At 41.9% G+C, this 17,910-nt stretch overlaps 1 protein-coding gene across 1 annotated transcript; it reads right to left on the reverse strand.

Annotated features, from left to right (window-relative positions):
* Positions 1 to 232: 232 nt before the first annotated feature.
* On the reverse strand, positions 233 to 16,801 carry aldh2 (aldehyde dehydrogenase 2 family (mitochondrial)). Its single transcript, XM_022750961.1, has 13 exons — positions 16,608 to 16,801; positions 13,872 to 13,976; positions 13,310 to 13,450; positions 11,975 to 12,054; positions 10,517 to 10,628; positions 7,379 to 7,507; positions 7,070 to 7,183; positions 5,430 to 5,532; positions 4,348 to 4,532; positions 3,911 to 4,075; positions 2,747 to 2,904; positions 1,521 to 1,635; positions 233 to 592 (listed from the first exon to the last, which is right to left on the reverse strand). The coding sequence occupies exons 1-13, from the start codon at positions 16,722 to 16,724 to the stop codon at positions 560 to 562; spliced, it is 1,557 nt and encodes a 518-aa protein (XP_022606682.1). The 5' UTR covers positions 16,725 to 16,801; the 3' UTR covers positions 233 to 559.
* Between the last annotated feature and the right edge of the window lie 1,109 nt (positions 16,802 to 17,910).

Here is a 17,910-nt window from a genome sequence, read left to right on the forward strand (position 1 = left end):
AGTCCAGGTCCACCTCCTCTCTTGGAGCTGACAGCCCTTGGCTGTCTTGGAACGTCTGGTCGCATGTTTTTGTCTTTTCAATTTCTTTGTTAAATCTCACCTTTTGTGTTTTATCTTCTGTACCATTTATATTAAAAAAGAGGAAAAAACAGAAAAGAACTGAAATTTTCAGTGAAACATTTGTAGATTAGCTCCTCCTTTAACCTGTAAATAACACACAGAACAAGCTGAGTGCCTCAGATGCTTTTATTCTGAAAAATAAGAAATCTCTGAGCCCACAGATTACAAACAAAGACTGTGACTGTATAGTTTTATGATTACTTTAAATCAGGTGGAGACTTTCAGGTCTGAAGAGCAAAGCTTTCTACATTCAGTAGGGTTTATTCACTATTTTGATTTAGTCAGGATGTAAATTTAAAGTCTGCATTAACCACAGAGCTCACTGGGATTCTTCCTGCTTCAGCAGGTTTGTTATGAGCATGTGACAGAAAGCAGATTCACTCTCAGTCTGACATCTCCTCTCAGCTGTTTCCTGTCTCCTGTTCACAGCTGCACACGTCTAAGAGTTCTTCTGTGGCACCTTGATGGTCACCTGACAACAGACAAACACAAGGTTCACACTCAGGATTTAACATGAAATACATTCGTTAACTTTCAGTTCATACAGGCATGTTATCAGTCTCTGCGTTCACCTGTGGTTATTAAAGAAATTAATCTCCATCTTTAAATCTGGTGTCAGTTATTTCCCAGTCTCGGCAGGGTGAACTGATTAGATTTTGGTGGTCAAAGGTCAAAGTCACTGTGAGCTCACAAAACATGATTTTGGCCATAACTCACAACTTCATTGACTAATTATGACCCAATTTAACTTAAGTGTGTGTAAGGATAAGATTAGGTGATGACATTTTATATCCAAAGGCCAACTTCACTGTGACATCATAATGTTCTGTAAAATCACTTCTGGCCATTATTCAATGCTGTAACTCAGGAAGGAGAGGCTGTGACCATATTTCCTGTAACATGACTGGATGGTGGAGGAAACAACTGCGAGGTGGTGATTCTAGTTTAAACAAAAATAATAATACACACAGTCTTTCTCTTTGCTAAGACACTTAATTTAGCTCAGGTGCCTCCAGTTTCTCTTGATCATCCTGATATTGGAGATCCTGTGTGGAGATGGAGAAACTTCCATCTTTACACATCATGTCCAATCAGCTGGGTTTACCACAGGTGGACTCCAGTCAAGGTGTAGAGAGAGAGATCAAGAGATGATCCAGAGAAATGGAGGAACCTGAAGTGTCTTCATACTTTACTTTTTAATACAGTGGTTCCCAACCACCAGGCTATGGACCAGTACTGGTACAATTGCCTAATAACAGGCTATTATTGCAAACATATCTAAAATTCTGTTTTCATGTTGTCATGGTGGTGTAACGCTGTAAGATAAGAACATGTGAAACAGTGACAGGGTCTGAAGACTTTCTGAATGAACTGTACGTGTGTATATTTGAAGTTTTTACCGTCTTGACTTCTGTGTAGTTGTCTAGACCGTACTCTCCCAGCTCTCTGCCGTTACCTGAGGCCTTGTAACCTCCAAACGGAGCCTGGGCCCCAAACACGTCATAACAGTTAATCCTGCAGACACACACACACACACACACACACACACACGAATAAATTTAATAAACAGTTCTGCAGGAATGAGCTCCTAAACCCAGACTCTTAGTTTGCATTTTAGCCTCTCAGATTCCCTCGTCCTGAAGTCTCTGGGTTGTTGAATGTGTTTTTGGTTCGATCACTGAAATAAGGTCTGTGTTAACACAAGCTCAAGTCATTTTGACGTTTTATATAAAATACGTCAGTAAATACCCCAGTTCTGAGTTCAGTCCTGGTTTCTTTAAGCTTTTACGTCTCTTAAAAAAGACCGGTTGCTAATGAGTGGAAATGAGACTGCAGAGGTTGTCGGGGACGTTAAACGTCATCACAGTGAACATGAAAACTGATCTACTCACCAGTCCACCTTCACAGCCTCGTTGTGTTTATACAAACTGTTACTGACTTTGTAAGAGGAAAGGCTTTTGTAGAAGGTCAGAGCTAAAAGTTTAGTGGTGGTGATGTTGAAGTCATGTGACCGTGGTGTAGTTGGTTTATGGTCTAACAATAGCTTTTTACTTCTGCTGATTGTATTTAGGCTTCAAACATCATGAAGTGGTGTTCATTAGTGAAGATGATCCTGCTGAACTAAACCTGTCAGTCTCAGATTATTTCTGTAATAATCCAAAAGACAATGGAAAAATCCCACTGGCTGTTTATGGAGGGAACCGGCGTGATGATAACTTCAGGGTTGGACTACAAGAATACATCATCCCTGCAGCACTGTATAAAGCCTCCGTTATCAGGTATCCAGACACCATCATAAAATCTCTCCTTATTGCTGTTAACAGCTGCTGCAGGTTTTTACACAGTATGATCTTTCCTCTGACAGTCAAACAACCACCTGGATGAGTCTGAAAAACATCTGTCTAACACTGAAACACTCAGCAGCTCCAGATGTAGCGACAGACCTCCTCCTCTTATCAATCTGTGTGAATGCACCACAGCAGCCTGCAGCAGAGCGACTCCGTCATCTCATCTGTAATTCTTTTTTTTCCAGTTGCAAATTGTAACTTGTCACGTGAGCAGCGACAGTGGGGAGTGAAACAGGCCAGAACTACACAAACAAAAACCATAAATCACTAACTCTCACCAGACTGTGCCGGCACGCAGCCCATTGGAGACGTAGTGGGCCTTATCGATGTCCTTGGTGAACACAGCGGCTGCTAGACCATATTTACTGTCATTGGCTCGCGTCACCACCTCCTCCAGGTTTTTAAACTTCAGGATCTGCATCACTGGACCAAAGATCTGCAAGAGGAAACATGAATGACGAGAAATAAATCAACGTAAGACACATGAGCAAACCGTTTAAAAGGACCAGTGTTCAGGGTTTATGGGATCTATTCATGTTTTCATGAATGAATAATCACCTGACATTAAGATTGTTGTGTTTTCTTGGATGTCGCCATGTTTACAGTAGCTCAGAATGGACAAACCACACACTGTTTCTACCTGAAGGCCACTGTAGGTTCTCCTACATGTTTGAAAGGGGGAGGGGAGGGATATTCAGCTGGTTGCAATCTGCAACCTCACCACTAGATGTCACTAAATCCTTCACATTGGTCCTTTAATAAACACAACAGACATCTTTACATTCTCTCCTCCACCTCTTTCATCACACACCTGCAGGAACCAAACCACAAGAGAAAATAGGTGATCCCAATTGTCATGTTATCAATTAAGCATAGAGATTCTGACCAAGTACAAGTGTTTAATCAACTTCCTTCACTTGTTCCTTCACTTGTTCACTGAGAGGGAGAGGAGATGATTATTCACAGCACTTTGACGACATAACATGAATGAAAATACGGGACAAATTGCGTCCCATATTGGTTCAATACAGGACGCAGCATTTTATTTTCAAATGCGGGACGATCTCGTATTATACAGGACGGGTGGCAACCCCAGTCAGCGTTAAAGTTATTTAATTTTTTATTTAGGTTTTTATGGTTCTTTATCATTTTTATTTTAATGGTTACATTTTTTCATGTTCATTTATATTTTTAGAATCCTACTAACGTGAACATTTAGAATAAAAAAATGTTTTGATTTTGTACATTTTTCGTTGGTGTCAGATTATCTATTACATAATGGCAATGAAGGCTGACACCTTGCTGTGTTCAGTGTAATGATGACACGGTAAATGGATTCCTAAAAAGAAAATATATACAGTATATATAGCAACAATGATCAAATATATTTATAACAATGTCTATTTCACTTTATTTCTCAGTAGAGTTCAGTACTGTCCCACCTCCTCCCTGGCGATGGTCATGTTGTCCTGGACGTCTCCGAACACAGTGGGCTGGATGAAGTATCCTCTGTCTGCAGCCACTCCTCCTCCACACATCAGCTTGGCTCCCTCTCTCTTCCCGCTGCTGATGTAGCCCAGAATCTTGTTGAACTGCTCCTGGTCTACCTGGACAGGCGATCACACAGGGAGCGGCATCGACATCGGCGGCATATATTGTTTTTCTCTTTTTCTTACTTTAAAGGTTTTTCATTATTGTTTGTCCCTAAATGCAAAATCAATAAAATATTAGTCATTGATCTTTTTAGTCCTGGCCCTGATATAAACACAATATATTCATAACAGTGTTGGGATATGTGATGTGTGAGATAACTTCAGGGAGGTTATGTGTTTTTGATAGTGTGTGTGTGTGTGTGTGTGTGTGTGTGTGTGTGTGTTACCTGAGGTCCCTGCTCGGTCTTTAAGTCAAAGGGGTTTCCCACCACTCGTCTCTTAGCTCGCTCCACGCTCCGCTCCACAAACTCATCGTAGATGTCAGCCTGGACGTAGGTCCGAGAGCCGGCGCAGCAGCACTGGCCCTGGTTGAAGAACAGAGCGAAGTGCGACTGTTCCACTGCGTCTTCCACTGGAAGAGACAGAGACAAGGAACATACTCAAAGAAGAAGTCAAGAACTGAGCAGCTGAAAGTAAATTTGACCTTTTTTCTGCAGACTTGAGCTGAGACTGTAAATAAAGATGGACGTAGCCTCTGTGATATCACCCACAGGTTTCTGAAGAGAGGGTTGAGCAGCTCGGAGTGAGCTGCTCAACCCTCCCCATCTTTGCAGTTCCTGACTCTGCCACTAACTCCCAGCTAATCCAAAAACGGACAGAGAGGTGGGGCGTGTGTGGAGCTGAGACTTCGATGCATGCTAGTTTGTGGCAAGCATACGCTCACCCACCTGACACTCAAAGAGGCCACGCCCTCAATTATGCAGAAGTTCTATCAAAGTTCACCCCTCAAAATTAGATACAGAGACCAAAACATGTTTATTTCTGCTGTAAAGTTGAACATTTTAACATGGGAGTCTATGGAGATTGACTTTTTGGAGCCAGGCTCTAGTGGCCATTAGAGGAACTGCAGTTTTTAGCACTTCAGTGTTTTCCGCCTCTGAGGTTGAGGCCTGTTCTGCACCTACTGATCTCTACACTTTCATATTACACACAGAGCCAGACCGAGGCAAACAGCGATTCAAACATTTGAGAAAGACTTGTGACATTTAAATAAAAAGCTCAGACTTCGTAAGGAGCAATATTCATATTAGAGTTACAACCTCTATTAAACCCCGCCCCCCCTCCCGTACAGGCCTGCATCATGTCAGTGGATGTTGTGCTTTAGCTGATTACCAAACAAACATACACTTAAACTACCACCACCCAGTGGCCCCACACTGAACCAGCTGTGTAAGGATGATAATCCAGACTTGATTAGAACATGACTGTGGCTGTATAATATACAGCATGTTGCAGACAGAGAACATACTGTTGGCGTCAGACAGGATGATGTTAGGGCTCTTCCCTCCCAGCTCCAGAGTGACCTTCTTCAGGTTACTGCCGCCTGACGCCTGCTGGATTAGATGACCCACCTGACTCAGAGAGAGACAGACAGAGGTGGTGGCAGCTTCACGTCAGATGGGATTATTTCATCGATGGAGAAGTTAGTAAAAATACTACTACAGCTTATTCAAGAGGACATGTAAGTTACAGGTGGTAATCAGTCAGACTGATTGTTTGATAGCAGCTGTAGAAACTGTACATTATTCTGTATAGAAGTGTCATGGAGGGCTGCAGTTAGTCTGGATGTTATTATTGTCTGACAATAATCAGCAGTGAAAGCAGGATTTTTTTTTAGACATGTTAGTTTCTCTTTTCTTTTCTGTCTCTGTGTGTTTTCTCTTTGCTGTGACCTACAGGGGAATCATCACTCTTCTCTAAAGACACACAGTAATTCAGAGATGTAATCTGGGGCTGGGCCGTGCACTCCATTAAAAATACTAGTGCATGTGAATAAATAAGTGCAAAACCACTCAAAGTGTGTGAAGCTGCAGGGAGAAGATCGTGTCCTTCAGAAACCTGGACTGGACTGAAGTGTGGACTGTGGCCTGTGACGATTGTTGCATCCGTTATCAATAACCCTGATCCTGACCTCTGACCCCTGAAGTGCTCAGACATGTGTGCTGTAAAAACTGCTCACTAAAAGCCCGCTCCCTCTCAGTGCATGTCTCTTATATCACTACAGTCCGATTGAAATCATGCCATGAGGTCTGTGGACTGTTAACCTGTAAACAGATATGACAGTAGCAAGGCTACTACAGGTCATGTCACCATGCTGAGTTGACATTTGAGGAGAGACTCAAACACCCTGAGTGTGTGCAGGAAACCAATCAGGGCCTCACCTGTTAACATGTTTCCGTTGCTGTCACACTTCGACTACAAAGTCAGAGTGAAAACAGAAAAACTTGTCTGTCTGTGTCCTCATGTCTTATATCACTGGTTACATTTATTCACACGTCGACTCAAAACATCAAAACTCTCAAATTGATCTCCAGAACAAAAAGATCAATAAGATCATTTAACAAGTCATCCAATATCAACATCCAAAACATGTGAAACTCACACCAGACAAAAATCTGAGTGATGATTCAGTCAGACCTGAACACACAGACATGAAGACACCACTGTAAATAAACCTCCATAAACCTGATTAGAAACCAGAAAAAAAAAGAAATTAATTTAAATAAACTTTAAATAAACTTAAAATAGATGATTCAGTTCACTTCATTTCCCAAAACATGAGCTAAAAAGAACAGGGGCTCAAGCTGAAGCCCACAGTTTAACTCACTGTATCTATGGCAACATATTTCCTGTTTGTTGGAAAAGTTTGCTCTGTTATCAGAAGAGCTTCTATCACTGCATGTCGCCTACAGCTGATCCCATGTCAACAAACTGACAGACACTTAAAAGGCCAAGCCTCCTCCCTGGGGAGTCCCTGAACTCATCACTGAAGCTCCATCACACAGTTTGTGTTCATGTGTGTGTCTTTTATAAGATGTAGCGTTAACTTCCACCTGAACTCGTCAGCTCTGACAGGTTGAATCAGTGCATCATGTCTGACTGTCCTACCTCTGTGGAGCCAGTGAAGGCCACCTTGTCAACGTCCATGCTCTTTGCAATGGCAGCGCCAGCTGACGGCCCCATGCCAGGCAGGATGTTCACAACCCCTTCAGGGAAGCCCACCTGCAAACACAACCACGTCAATCCTTCATCTTTATTTTGTATCACGGATCTTTTAATGATTTTGAAACATGAAACATCTCCCCTCCCTCCAAACTGTCCACCATGAAGTCTGAGCCGTCACAGTTAAGACAAAACAATAATAAGTTAGAAAATAAATATTGTTCACCCTCAGGAAGTGTGAATAAAACAAAGTACCTCTTTAATGAGACTGGCCACGTAGAGAGCTGTGAGCGGAGTCTGCTCTGCAACCTTCATCACCACCGTGTTACCTGTCGCCAGAGCTGGGCCCAGTTTCCAGGCCTGCATCAGCAGAGGGAAGTTCCACTGCAGAGAGGAGGAGAGAGGAGGAGAGGAGCAGATGAAGAGAGAGGAGACGAGGAGAGAGGAGGAGAGAGAGGATGGGAGAGGACAAAGGAGGAGAGGAGGAGTAAAGTCCATATTACACTTCCATCCAATAAATATTCTCTGCCTCACTTCTGTTGAACTCTGTGTGACGGACAAACTCAAGCGCTTCCTGTTTTGCAGATTCACAGGTCACAGGTCAGAGGTCACCTCTGTTCAGCTGCAGCATCATGTTTGGAAAGTTGTTATTATTATATCCTGTTTCTTTACTCATTTTAGTAACAGATCACAAACTGCAGCATCAGTCTCACACTGTCACAACACAGGAGCCACACAACAGTCAGAGGAAAGGTTTTCCATTTTTCTGAGTTAAGAAGTAAAGTGACGTCTGTCATTACACTGACAATAAGAACTTTAACACCTCTGCTGATAACAAACAGAGGCTGCAGGACGTGAGCTGACCTCGGTGGATGACTTAGTAACGCGAACATTGTTTTTCTACTGTTACCTTGTGGCTGTCTCTCCACCTCTCTCTCTGACTCAATCTTCTATCTTTGCCTGTGAACTGGAAGGTTTCCCAGACCCTCTGGTTTAGAATGACATGACCTTAAATGACCCCTCCTCTCCTCGTCCATCTGTGCCCCAGTGTGAACTCTGGTTGTGTTTCAGTGGGTTACACACAACAACAATGAGCCAGTCTGACATGTGAAGCTGTGTAAGTTCACTGTGATTCAGTGAAGACATGAAAACCAGCAGCAAACATGTGTAAGGTTTCATGTTGTGAACTCGGTGGCGGATAAAGATCAACAGAACAGATGAACATACAGACTCAAATGTTGTTCACGTGTGCTTAAATGGTTAAATCTGTCTGCGAGAACTTTTCCTTTGTCAAGATCATCCATCCACCTGACAGGTGTGGCATATCAAGGCGCTAATTAAATGGCGTGACTAATACACAGGTGTGACCTGGGGTCGGTTTCCAAGAGATTTCTCAGACTGGTCTGTAGTGTTGGTCCAGTCTTCATGTTGCTCATCGATCAGTCTCATGTTAGACTGTTTCACAAAAATAACTAACCCTAACCCTTACCCCCAGGCTAACTCAGGTCTAAGACCAATGTTACTATGGTAACATGGTAATCAGTGACACCTGCGCTGAGCAGTAGCACCCAACAATAAAAAAGAGGAACACACGTCTCATAATTTGTAGTTTGTGAACATTGTTATGGAGAGATCAAAGACAAGGGAAAGAGGGAAGAGACTGCAGCCATTTATTTTCAAATCAGATATTTCTTTTTATTGTTGCACTCTTCATAAACTCTTGTAACTGTTGAATTATCCTAAAGACAAACATTTTCTGCTGGGGTAAACTGAGCTGAGCAGTTGGGAAAAAAATGGCTGGCTAGGTTCCTCGGCCAAACATTTTTTTTTTCTATTTATTTTGAAAAAAAGTCCCAGGGAGCAGTTTCACAAAGATGGACTTTGACTGCGTCTTACAAAGACTCAGATAGACTGAGTCTAAATTCCTCTGTTGCACAAAGCAGTTGAGTTCTTGGCTGTCTTAAGTTGGACTGTGGTACAAAGAATTCTGGGTAAATTAAGACTTTTTTCAATATAAAAAAAAATGGCAGACTGAGGAACTGCATCCAACCGCTCAGCTCCATTTATCACAGCAGAAAATGTTTGTCTTTTGGAAGAACAGTCAGAAGGGCGTTTTACTTGAAGAATGAAATAATAAAAATAAAAGTCTGATTTAGTCTCTAAAAGCTCTTTCTCTTCTTGTTGCTCTGTCTATAACTATGTTAGAAAATCACAAATTATGAGCCTGTTTTCATGTTTTTTGTTGTTTGGCGCTTCTGCTCAGTGCAGGTGTCACTGATTACCATGTTACCATGGTAACATTGGTCTTAGACCTGAGTTATCCTGGGGGTAAGGTATCTAATGTTTTTGTCTAAAAATGAGTCAGTCTTTATTTTTAACGTTAGTCTGACTAACATGAGGCTGATCTACGAGCCAAATGAAGACTGGACCAACACTACAGACCAGTCTGACTGATCTTTATGAAACCGGCTGGTTTCACAATAAAAGGCCACTTTAAAATGTGCAGTTTTATTTTGAAAAAAGACATTTATGGATTTCACTTCATGACTTGGGCTACAGATGATCTTATTTTGTGGGGAGGGTTGTGGATCAGAAAGTCAGTATCTGGTGTGACCACCATCGGCCTCATGCAGTGCGACAAATCGGCTTTGTACAGAGTTGATCAGGTTGTAGATTGTTGGACTGCTCCTCTTCAGTGGCAGTGTGAAATTGCTGGATATTGGCAGGAAGTGGATCACGCTGTCGTACACAAGGATCCAGAGCCTCCCAGACATGCTCAGGGGGTGACATGGTGAGTTATGCAGGACATGAAAGTACTGGGATGTTTTCAGCTCCCAGTAACTGTGTCCAGATCTTTGCAGCATGGGGCTGTGTGTTATCACACTCAACAGCTGAGGCACAGTGTCGTATGATAAAACATCCTAAAGTGGCCTTTAATTGTGACCAGCCCAGGTCACACCTGTGCATTAGTCATGCTGTGTGTATGAAGTCTGTTATTTTCTTTTTGAAAATGGGAGTGAAAACAAAAAAGTGTTGTGTGTTTCTGTTCAGTGAACATCACAACAGTACTGTGCAGAGTAACTCTACACTGTTTGAGCACAGATCTAAGTTTGTATTTCAGGTGTCTCATGGGTCTTAAGGTGAGTCTGTTATCTGGTCAGATATTTGTAAAACTCTCCAGTTTCAGTTTAAATCTGACTGTAGCTTTGCAGTGGTTCAGATTCAGAACCTTTAGGACCTCACAGCTTCTCTCTCTGTGCATCGGATGAAACTTTATCAAATTGCAAAACTATTGTGTAGTAAATATGACTAAACAAAGACATTAATCCTCAGTAAATGTAAATATTCCTCATTGTGTCCAAGATGCAAACTGGGCCCCCCCCCCCCCCTCACCGGTATGATCTGTCCACACACTCCGATGGGTTCATGTCTAGTGTAGCAGAAGTAATCTCCATCGATGGGGATGGTCTTTCCCTCCCATTTGTCAGCCCAGCCAGCGTAGTACCTGAACACAACACAGCGGCTTTTAACATGTCATTACAACAGCTTCAGAGCTACAGAGCATTCAGAAAGTATCAGACCTCGTCACTGTTTCAAATATCCTTATGTAATTTTTCTCTCATCCATCTATACTCACTGCCCACTATGACAAATCAAAAACAGAATTTTTGATTTTTAAAAAAAATATATTAAAGAGTAAAAATTGAAATATCACATTGACATAAGTATTCAGACACTTTACTATGACACTTCAGGTTCCTTCATCTCTCTGGATCATCTCTGAGATGTTTCTGCACCTTGACTGGAGTCCACCTGTGGTAAACTCAGCTGATTGGACATGATGCGTAAAGACACACACCTGTCTATATCAGGTCTCACAGCTGACAATCATCAGAGCAGAAACCCTGAGGAGGAAGGAACCAGGACTCTTCTAGAGCTGGACCAGGACTAACTGAGACATCGGGGAGAAGGGGTCTTGGTAGACAGTGTTGAGGAAGCTACCAATTACTTCACAGTGGAAGAAGTTTAACTACAGCGAAGCTTCCCCGGGAAGAAATCTAGTTTAGTAACTAAATCTACTTAGTCATTAAAACTATTTCAACGCAAAATGAAAACAAAACATAAAACAAAAAAAAAATCATGTGGCAGCAAAAAAATATATTGCAAAACGTTCCTGCTAGTTCACAGGTCTTACATAAACCAAAAAACTAAAAACTAAACAAATACTTCACTGTTGACGGGAAATGAAACGTCAGCTTTGGTTCTGTAAACATGAGCTGTGTCTCATCCTTCAGAGGCCGCATCTGAAGACTGACTGTGTCACAGTGGTGTGACTGGACTGAACCATTTCGAAGGCTCCTTCAAATACGTCCTTCTTTTTCCTGGACAACGAAGGATCCAATGGGGGGCTCTATAATGGCCAAACATATCCCAAGATTCATTGCGTGCCCGTAATAAAAGCAAACAACACTGACAGAGAGCCAGAGGATCACACTGTTAAATCAGTGTGTTGAGCTCAGTTCAACAGCTAACAGTACAACTGTTAAACCCAAGAGCCTTAAAACCTCAAGTTTTAGTAAAAAAAAGTTTTTTTGTCCAGGATGTTGCTAAGCAACACCACTCCTCAACACTGACGGTCAGAGAGGAGACCAGGAACCTGATGGTCACTGAGCTCCAGAGATCCTGTGTGGAGATGGAGACACTTCCAGAGGGAAGTCCGTTTTCCTCCAGACATTAGACAAAAACACAACTGTCTCTCTTTCACTGCAGCTATAATAAAAGGCAAAAAATGCCCAAAAAACTTAAAAAAAACAAACAAAATACCATGAAACTGTGCTGAGTGTTTGCTACCTGAGACATTTGACCACGTTGGGCAGATCCACGGTGTAGGAAACAGCGTAAGGCTTCCCGTTGTCCAGGGTCTCCAGCTCCTGTGGCAACAACACATCAGCTTTACATTTTACACAACAACAACATGATGCGATGTGTGTCCATCAAGGTAATATACAAAATGTTACTGTTAATAAGAAGCAGAAGAAGAGACATGTATTATATCATAATTCATCCATCATAAGTCATAAGTCATACGAGCTACAACTTGCGATTCAAATGTGGGTTAGTTCAGAAAAGACGACACGCTTCAACACAACAATAACTCAGAGAAAACATGATAATCATGTGATTATAAGTAAGACAAATGTGTATGCAGGTTCAAAGAGACCTGTTCACACAGAAACATCTGATCCAAATGTCAGAATTCCCTTCAGTCCTCCAAAATTTTCTTAATTCTGGTGATTTTGTCTGATCGTTATCACCTTGTGCTTTAATTCTGTTTCATTATTCCAGCACAAAAACATCATACTGCTCCTTTAATTCAGCTCTGACTGTCTCAGCTCAACACAGGGGAAATCAAACACACATTTCAGCCATGCCTTTATCTTGTGCAATAACAGTGTTTTTTTAAAGGTCGATATAGTATAAAGGTAGATGTCCATGTGTAGTTTGATTATAAAGCAGGTCTAGGTTCTATATTAATACTGTGAAAGTATCAAAGCCTCAGTCCACAGAGAAATGCACACAGCCTGTATTCAGAAACTGAGCCTTAAAACCAGCCGTCAGGACTTCTGGAACTTTGTGATGTCACAATAAAGCATTCACCGCTCTCAGCCCTGCCCACCTGGACCCACCATCCAACCTTGCAGGATTTGGTTTCTCTGAGTGTTTTAACTGAAATCTGCTATATTTTTATTGGATCACTCAGAAAACAGTCAGCCAATCAGAAGAGAGGCTCAGAGCCTCCTCTCCTCTGATTGGCTCACCAGTTGTTACTAGAGCTCCAGAGAGAAGCCTGAGAAAGGAGATGTGAAACTACACTGAGATGGTTTTTGGTTCTTAAAACCACAAATATATCTTCTTCTGGGAGCTTTACATGCAGCTCCGCCCTCACACAAGTCTGTTCTGTTCTTTAGGACTTATTCTCCACATGATGTGCAAAAAGAAAACAACCAAAACAAAGTAAGAATATAATAACAAAAGTAGAACATTTAATCCTGGATCGTCAATATTGGAAACTGTGATCTGATTTGATCTGAGCATCAAAAACAGGTGTGTGTGGTCATGTGAATACACCAGGTGGAGCAACTAAAGACCTGATTGGTTGTGCTCTGACTTTTAATGATGACTCACAGCAAGGTATGCAGAATCCCTCTCAATGGCATCAGCCAGTCGGGTGAGTAGCAGGCCGCGATGAGAGGCATCCATCCGTCGCCATGGTGACCCCAACCTGAAGGCGTTACGTGCTGCTTTGACCGCCTTGTCTACATCTGCCTGGAGACATGAACACAACACGGTTAACCTGGTGAATCTGTGGTTTTAAAGGAACAGCCCTGTGGGAAAATAGGTCTCAGGAAAATAAACATTCAACTGTATAAAAGTATGATCCACTTCTCCTCTGTTGATTGGAATCAACACCAATAATCTCAATCTCTTGCTGAGGTTTTTTGGGGAAATTTCCCCCGTGGATGTTTGTTTGGGAGTTTGTTCAACAAGAAAGACATATCTCTGAGTGTGAAAGGACACGTGCCATCTGACACACATGACTGTTTGTCTCTGTAAGACACTGATGAGGATGATCAACACTTAAGCTTTAGAGAAACTTTGCACTTTAGTTGGACCTCTTATGTTCAATTTTAGTGTAATGTTATCTTCCAGTTGCAGTGAATGCCCCCACGCTCCCTTTCTCTCTCACCTCATCAGCCTCTGCAACTTGACAGATAACCTCCCCGGTTGCTGGGTTGATGGTAGGGAAGGTTTTCCCGCTCGTTGCATCCTGCCACTGGTTGTTGATGAACAGCTGGAAAATAAAAATGTGTCATTAGGAGGAAAATTTACATCAAGACAAACCTTGCATTCACATGGTTCCACTTTATAAATCTCACTCAATGTGCACGAGCCTCATTTCCACTCCCACAGTTAGCCATGAATGGATGAAGACTCTCCCTTAAACAGTCAGTTTGTATAAAAACACTGTCTGTGCCACAAGTTATAGAGAGAAGAAAGATGAAGAAGGAGAATTTCACTGATGAAACTGAGGCAAAAACACAATCACTGTATAATAAAGTCCTGTTTTCCTCTGAACTTCATTTACTGGGACCAGAGAGTCTTAATGAGGCTTAGTGTGACCTCACAAAACACACACAAAACGCCATTACTTATGACATAATTTCACACAAATGCTTCATATTTTCTATGACTCTGGATAAACAGGGATGTAACCTGAAACTAGTCTGAGTGGAGGAGGCAGACAACCACGAGGAGGTGATTCTAGTTTATTATATAAGATCACCATAGATAAAATGTTAAAAAGAATTTTTGAATTTCTTTTTTTTAGAATAAGAAATCACATATTTCCTCTTTTGTCTGTTTCATGTAAAACTGTGACATGTAAATGTCCTGTGGATCAATAAAGTTTTATGATTTTATAACTGTCTGAGCTGTGGCCACATGAGGAGGGAGGTCAGTGTTGCTTTGACACTTCCTGTTTCCCTGTGGTTCAGGGATGTTTTTAATTAAGTGCTATTAGAGAGCTGAGCCAGGTTTACTGATGTGGGTCCAACCACATCATGACAATGTGTGTGATACTGTTGAACAAGTACAACAACAATGATCCACAACAAACCTGATACAACACAAAAATAAAGGAAATAAGGAAATATGCTGAGTATAATAATTGTTTATAATTATAATGATGGTTACAGAGACTATTTAATGGGCTACAGATCATAATATTTAAAGTCAGTTAGTCAAAAAAAAACATTAGTGGTTTAGCTCAGTACAATGGACATGGATGGTGTTTCATTTCTGAAGCTCAGAACACTGAAAAATTACATTTAGAAGATTCAACAGTAACATCATCACAGCAGAGACAGTGTCACCATCACTCAGGACACATCCACACGGGCTGGAAACAACTGTCTACTGAAAATTATTTGAGCGGCTGTTTCTTAGGTTTGATTTTGGAAAACCTGGAAAAAGAAACCTCATATATCCATGTGGTCAGATACAACCAGAGGCAACTGAGAGAAGGTGTTTTTGTGATTGTAATTCAGGTGAAGTGACTCGTTACGCTCTTTGAGTGCAGGCTGCAAAGTGTCACCAAAAATCCTTCAGCTGAAAAACAAACAAAAAAAAACCCACAGTCATCGCTCAGAGACACATTAGGGTTTCTCCTCGGTTCAACCACCAGGTCAAAAGCGGGCGTCTCTCTCATTACCACCACTGAAGTGCTCTGGAGCAAGACCAGAACCCACAACTGTTCCAGCAGCTGCTGTGAGGTCAGCAGATCAGTGTGTGTACTGCTGTGAATGTGTGGAGACGAGTGTGTGTTTCAGAAAGAGAAGCAATTCCTCAAACTCTACGGGACGATGAACTCCATTCTTCATAAACATATTCCCCCATTTGTTTATATGATGATGGTGCAGAGCGCTGCCTAACACGTGACTCCAACATGTCCCATAATGCAACTGGACTGAGATCTGGAGATCATGAAGGTCACTGCATTTGATCATCTTAATCCTCATCAGACCATCAGTGACCTCTGTGACCTGTGGATGGAGACACTTGTCATCCTGAAGAGGCCCCTCCCATCAGTCAGACGTGTTTCATCATAGGATAAATGTTTGTCACTGCGGCTCTACTGTAACTTCCCTCTATGTGTAACCGTGGACGACTGTTGGTGACTCAGTCTGATCACATCCTGCACTGACATCCTCAGTCACAGTCATCAAAAGTCTGACCCTGTTTACTGATGTCTTTCCCATAGAGCTAAATGCAGATGTCACTTCAGTCACTGTTTCTACGGAAACGCCAGAGAGTTGATCACCTCTGTAACTGAAGCTCCAACAATGAACCCACTGTAAAGTCACTTTTCCTCTTGATACAAAATCAAAATGAAGTGGGTCTCATCAGTGTTTATATACCTGCCACAGAGCATGATGGGATATTAACAAGCATCTGCACTCTTCACTCATTTAATCAGGTTTTCCTTTACTTTGTCACCTTCCTGTAAAAAGACCCTGCAGCTGAGCTGGTTCATTATCCCATTAAAATCATAAGGACGCACTGTTAATGATTATGTAACCTCACCCCACCACGTGAAACTTATCTCTCCCTGTAAGGATTTCACAACAGGAATCCGGATCCCTCAGTGTAGACAGGCTGTGCAGTTGGCTAAAGTTCCCTTACTCTGCCCCGTGCTGCAGGCTGCTCTCTGCAAACCAGAGGCTCCTCTTTCCATTAACAGGAGCCCAAGCAAACCAAAGCAAACGAGCACAGTTACTGTTCTGCAGCGGTGAACCCTTCAGTCACAGCAGTGTGTCCACGCACTCACACTCACACACACACACACACTTGTTGATTACGCAGTTGGCCAATATCCAACACCATGTCATGCACTTGAAATGAGCATGGCTAACTAACGCTATACCTTGTTGTAGTGGACCTCGGGCTGGGTGCTGGGTGCTGGGATGGCGGCAGCGGAGTAGTGACACACCGACAGTCGACTCAGTCTGGGCAGGGCCCGAGAAAACACGGTCTGGAGCATGATGCCTCTTCCTGCAAACAAACGGTCTGCGTGTAGCCGAGGCTCGACGGGTAGCCTGAGGGGGAAGAGCTGGGCCTCAAGCCCCGCCCATACACGCTACGTCATCACTCTACGTCGAAACACATCGGTATGAATGACAGTTGGTGCAGGCGGCTGAACATGATAAATGTGACATTGAATTCATTGTAAATGTGTTGATCCTATAGGGTAAATTTCACATACATAAATGCAGAATAATAAAAGTCACTCCCAATTTTTAGGTATAATGTATAATAATATTCTTGATCTTGTAAATACTAAAGAAATAATAATAATATATATAGACTTATATATTCAATATACAAAACAAAACTGTCAAATTGTATGGTGTACTCTGTAAAGAGGAATAATCTGAGTATAAGTAATCAGGAATCTTTTTCTCATAGTTTTACTGTACTGTGGTTGATTATCTCAATTTGTCTTTTATGCATGTTTCTTATTGTTTCATTATATTTATATATACACACACAATAGTTCTGACTACTGATAATGATATGACAGGGTGGCAGAAGTAAAACATAGATGCACACATCTTTACTTAAAATCACCTAAAAGGTCATTCTAAAGACAAAAGAAATCCTGTGCAAGCAGAGTAACAACAGTGTTTTATGATCACACAGCTCAAAACATATGTCATGAATCACTTACTACACATTACAAACTTTAAGACTTTTATTTTTGACATTATGCTTTTGAGAGCCAGACGCTCCTGGTGAAAGAGCTCCACCTGGTGGACTTTACAATCCACTCACACAGTTCACTCACTGTGATAAAGCCTGGAGCGTGATGGCTGAAAGGCAGGACTCATTACGCTATCTGTGATTGATGAGAGGAGATGCTGTGATTGGCTTTATTGGAGCATCCTGTAGCTGCTGTCACGTGTCTAATCAATAATCAATAATAAAGAAAACGGATATCATTTGATTATTGGATTTTATTATTATGTTCTATGTCATTTTAGTATTGACATTATTGTTGAGTTAAGGGTTGACATCACAACCAGGAGCACCCAGGAATGGTAGCACCAGGACGTTTCCCGATGGCTTGAGGGTTGGTTTGGCCTGTGCCAAAGGACGAGGACGAGGCCTGGACACGGTGCCTTATAATTACACAAGTTTATACTGTTTGCCATCTTCTCTGAAACAGA

Source organism: Seriola dumerili, unplaced genomic scaffold (genome assembly GCF_002260705.1).
Source record: "Seriola dumerili isolate Sdu_G_001 unplaced genomic scaffold, Sdu_1.0 BDQW01000016.1, whole genome shotgun sequence".
Taxonomy (NCBI): Eukaryota; Metazoa; Chordata; class Actinopteri; order Carangiformes; family Carangidae; genus Seriola; species Seriola dumerili.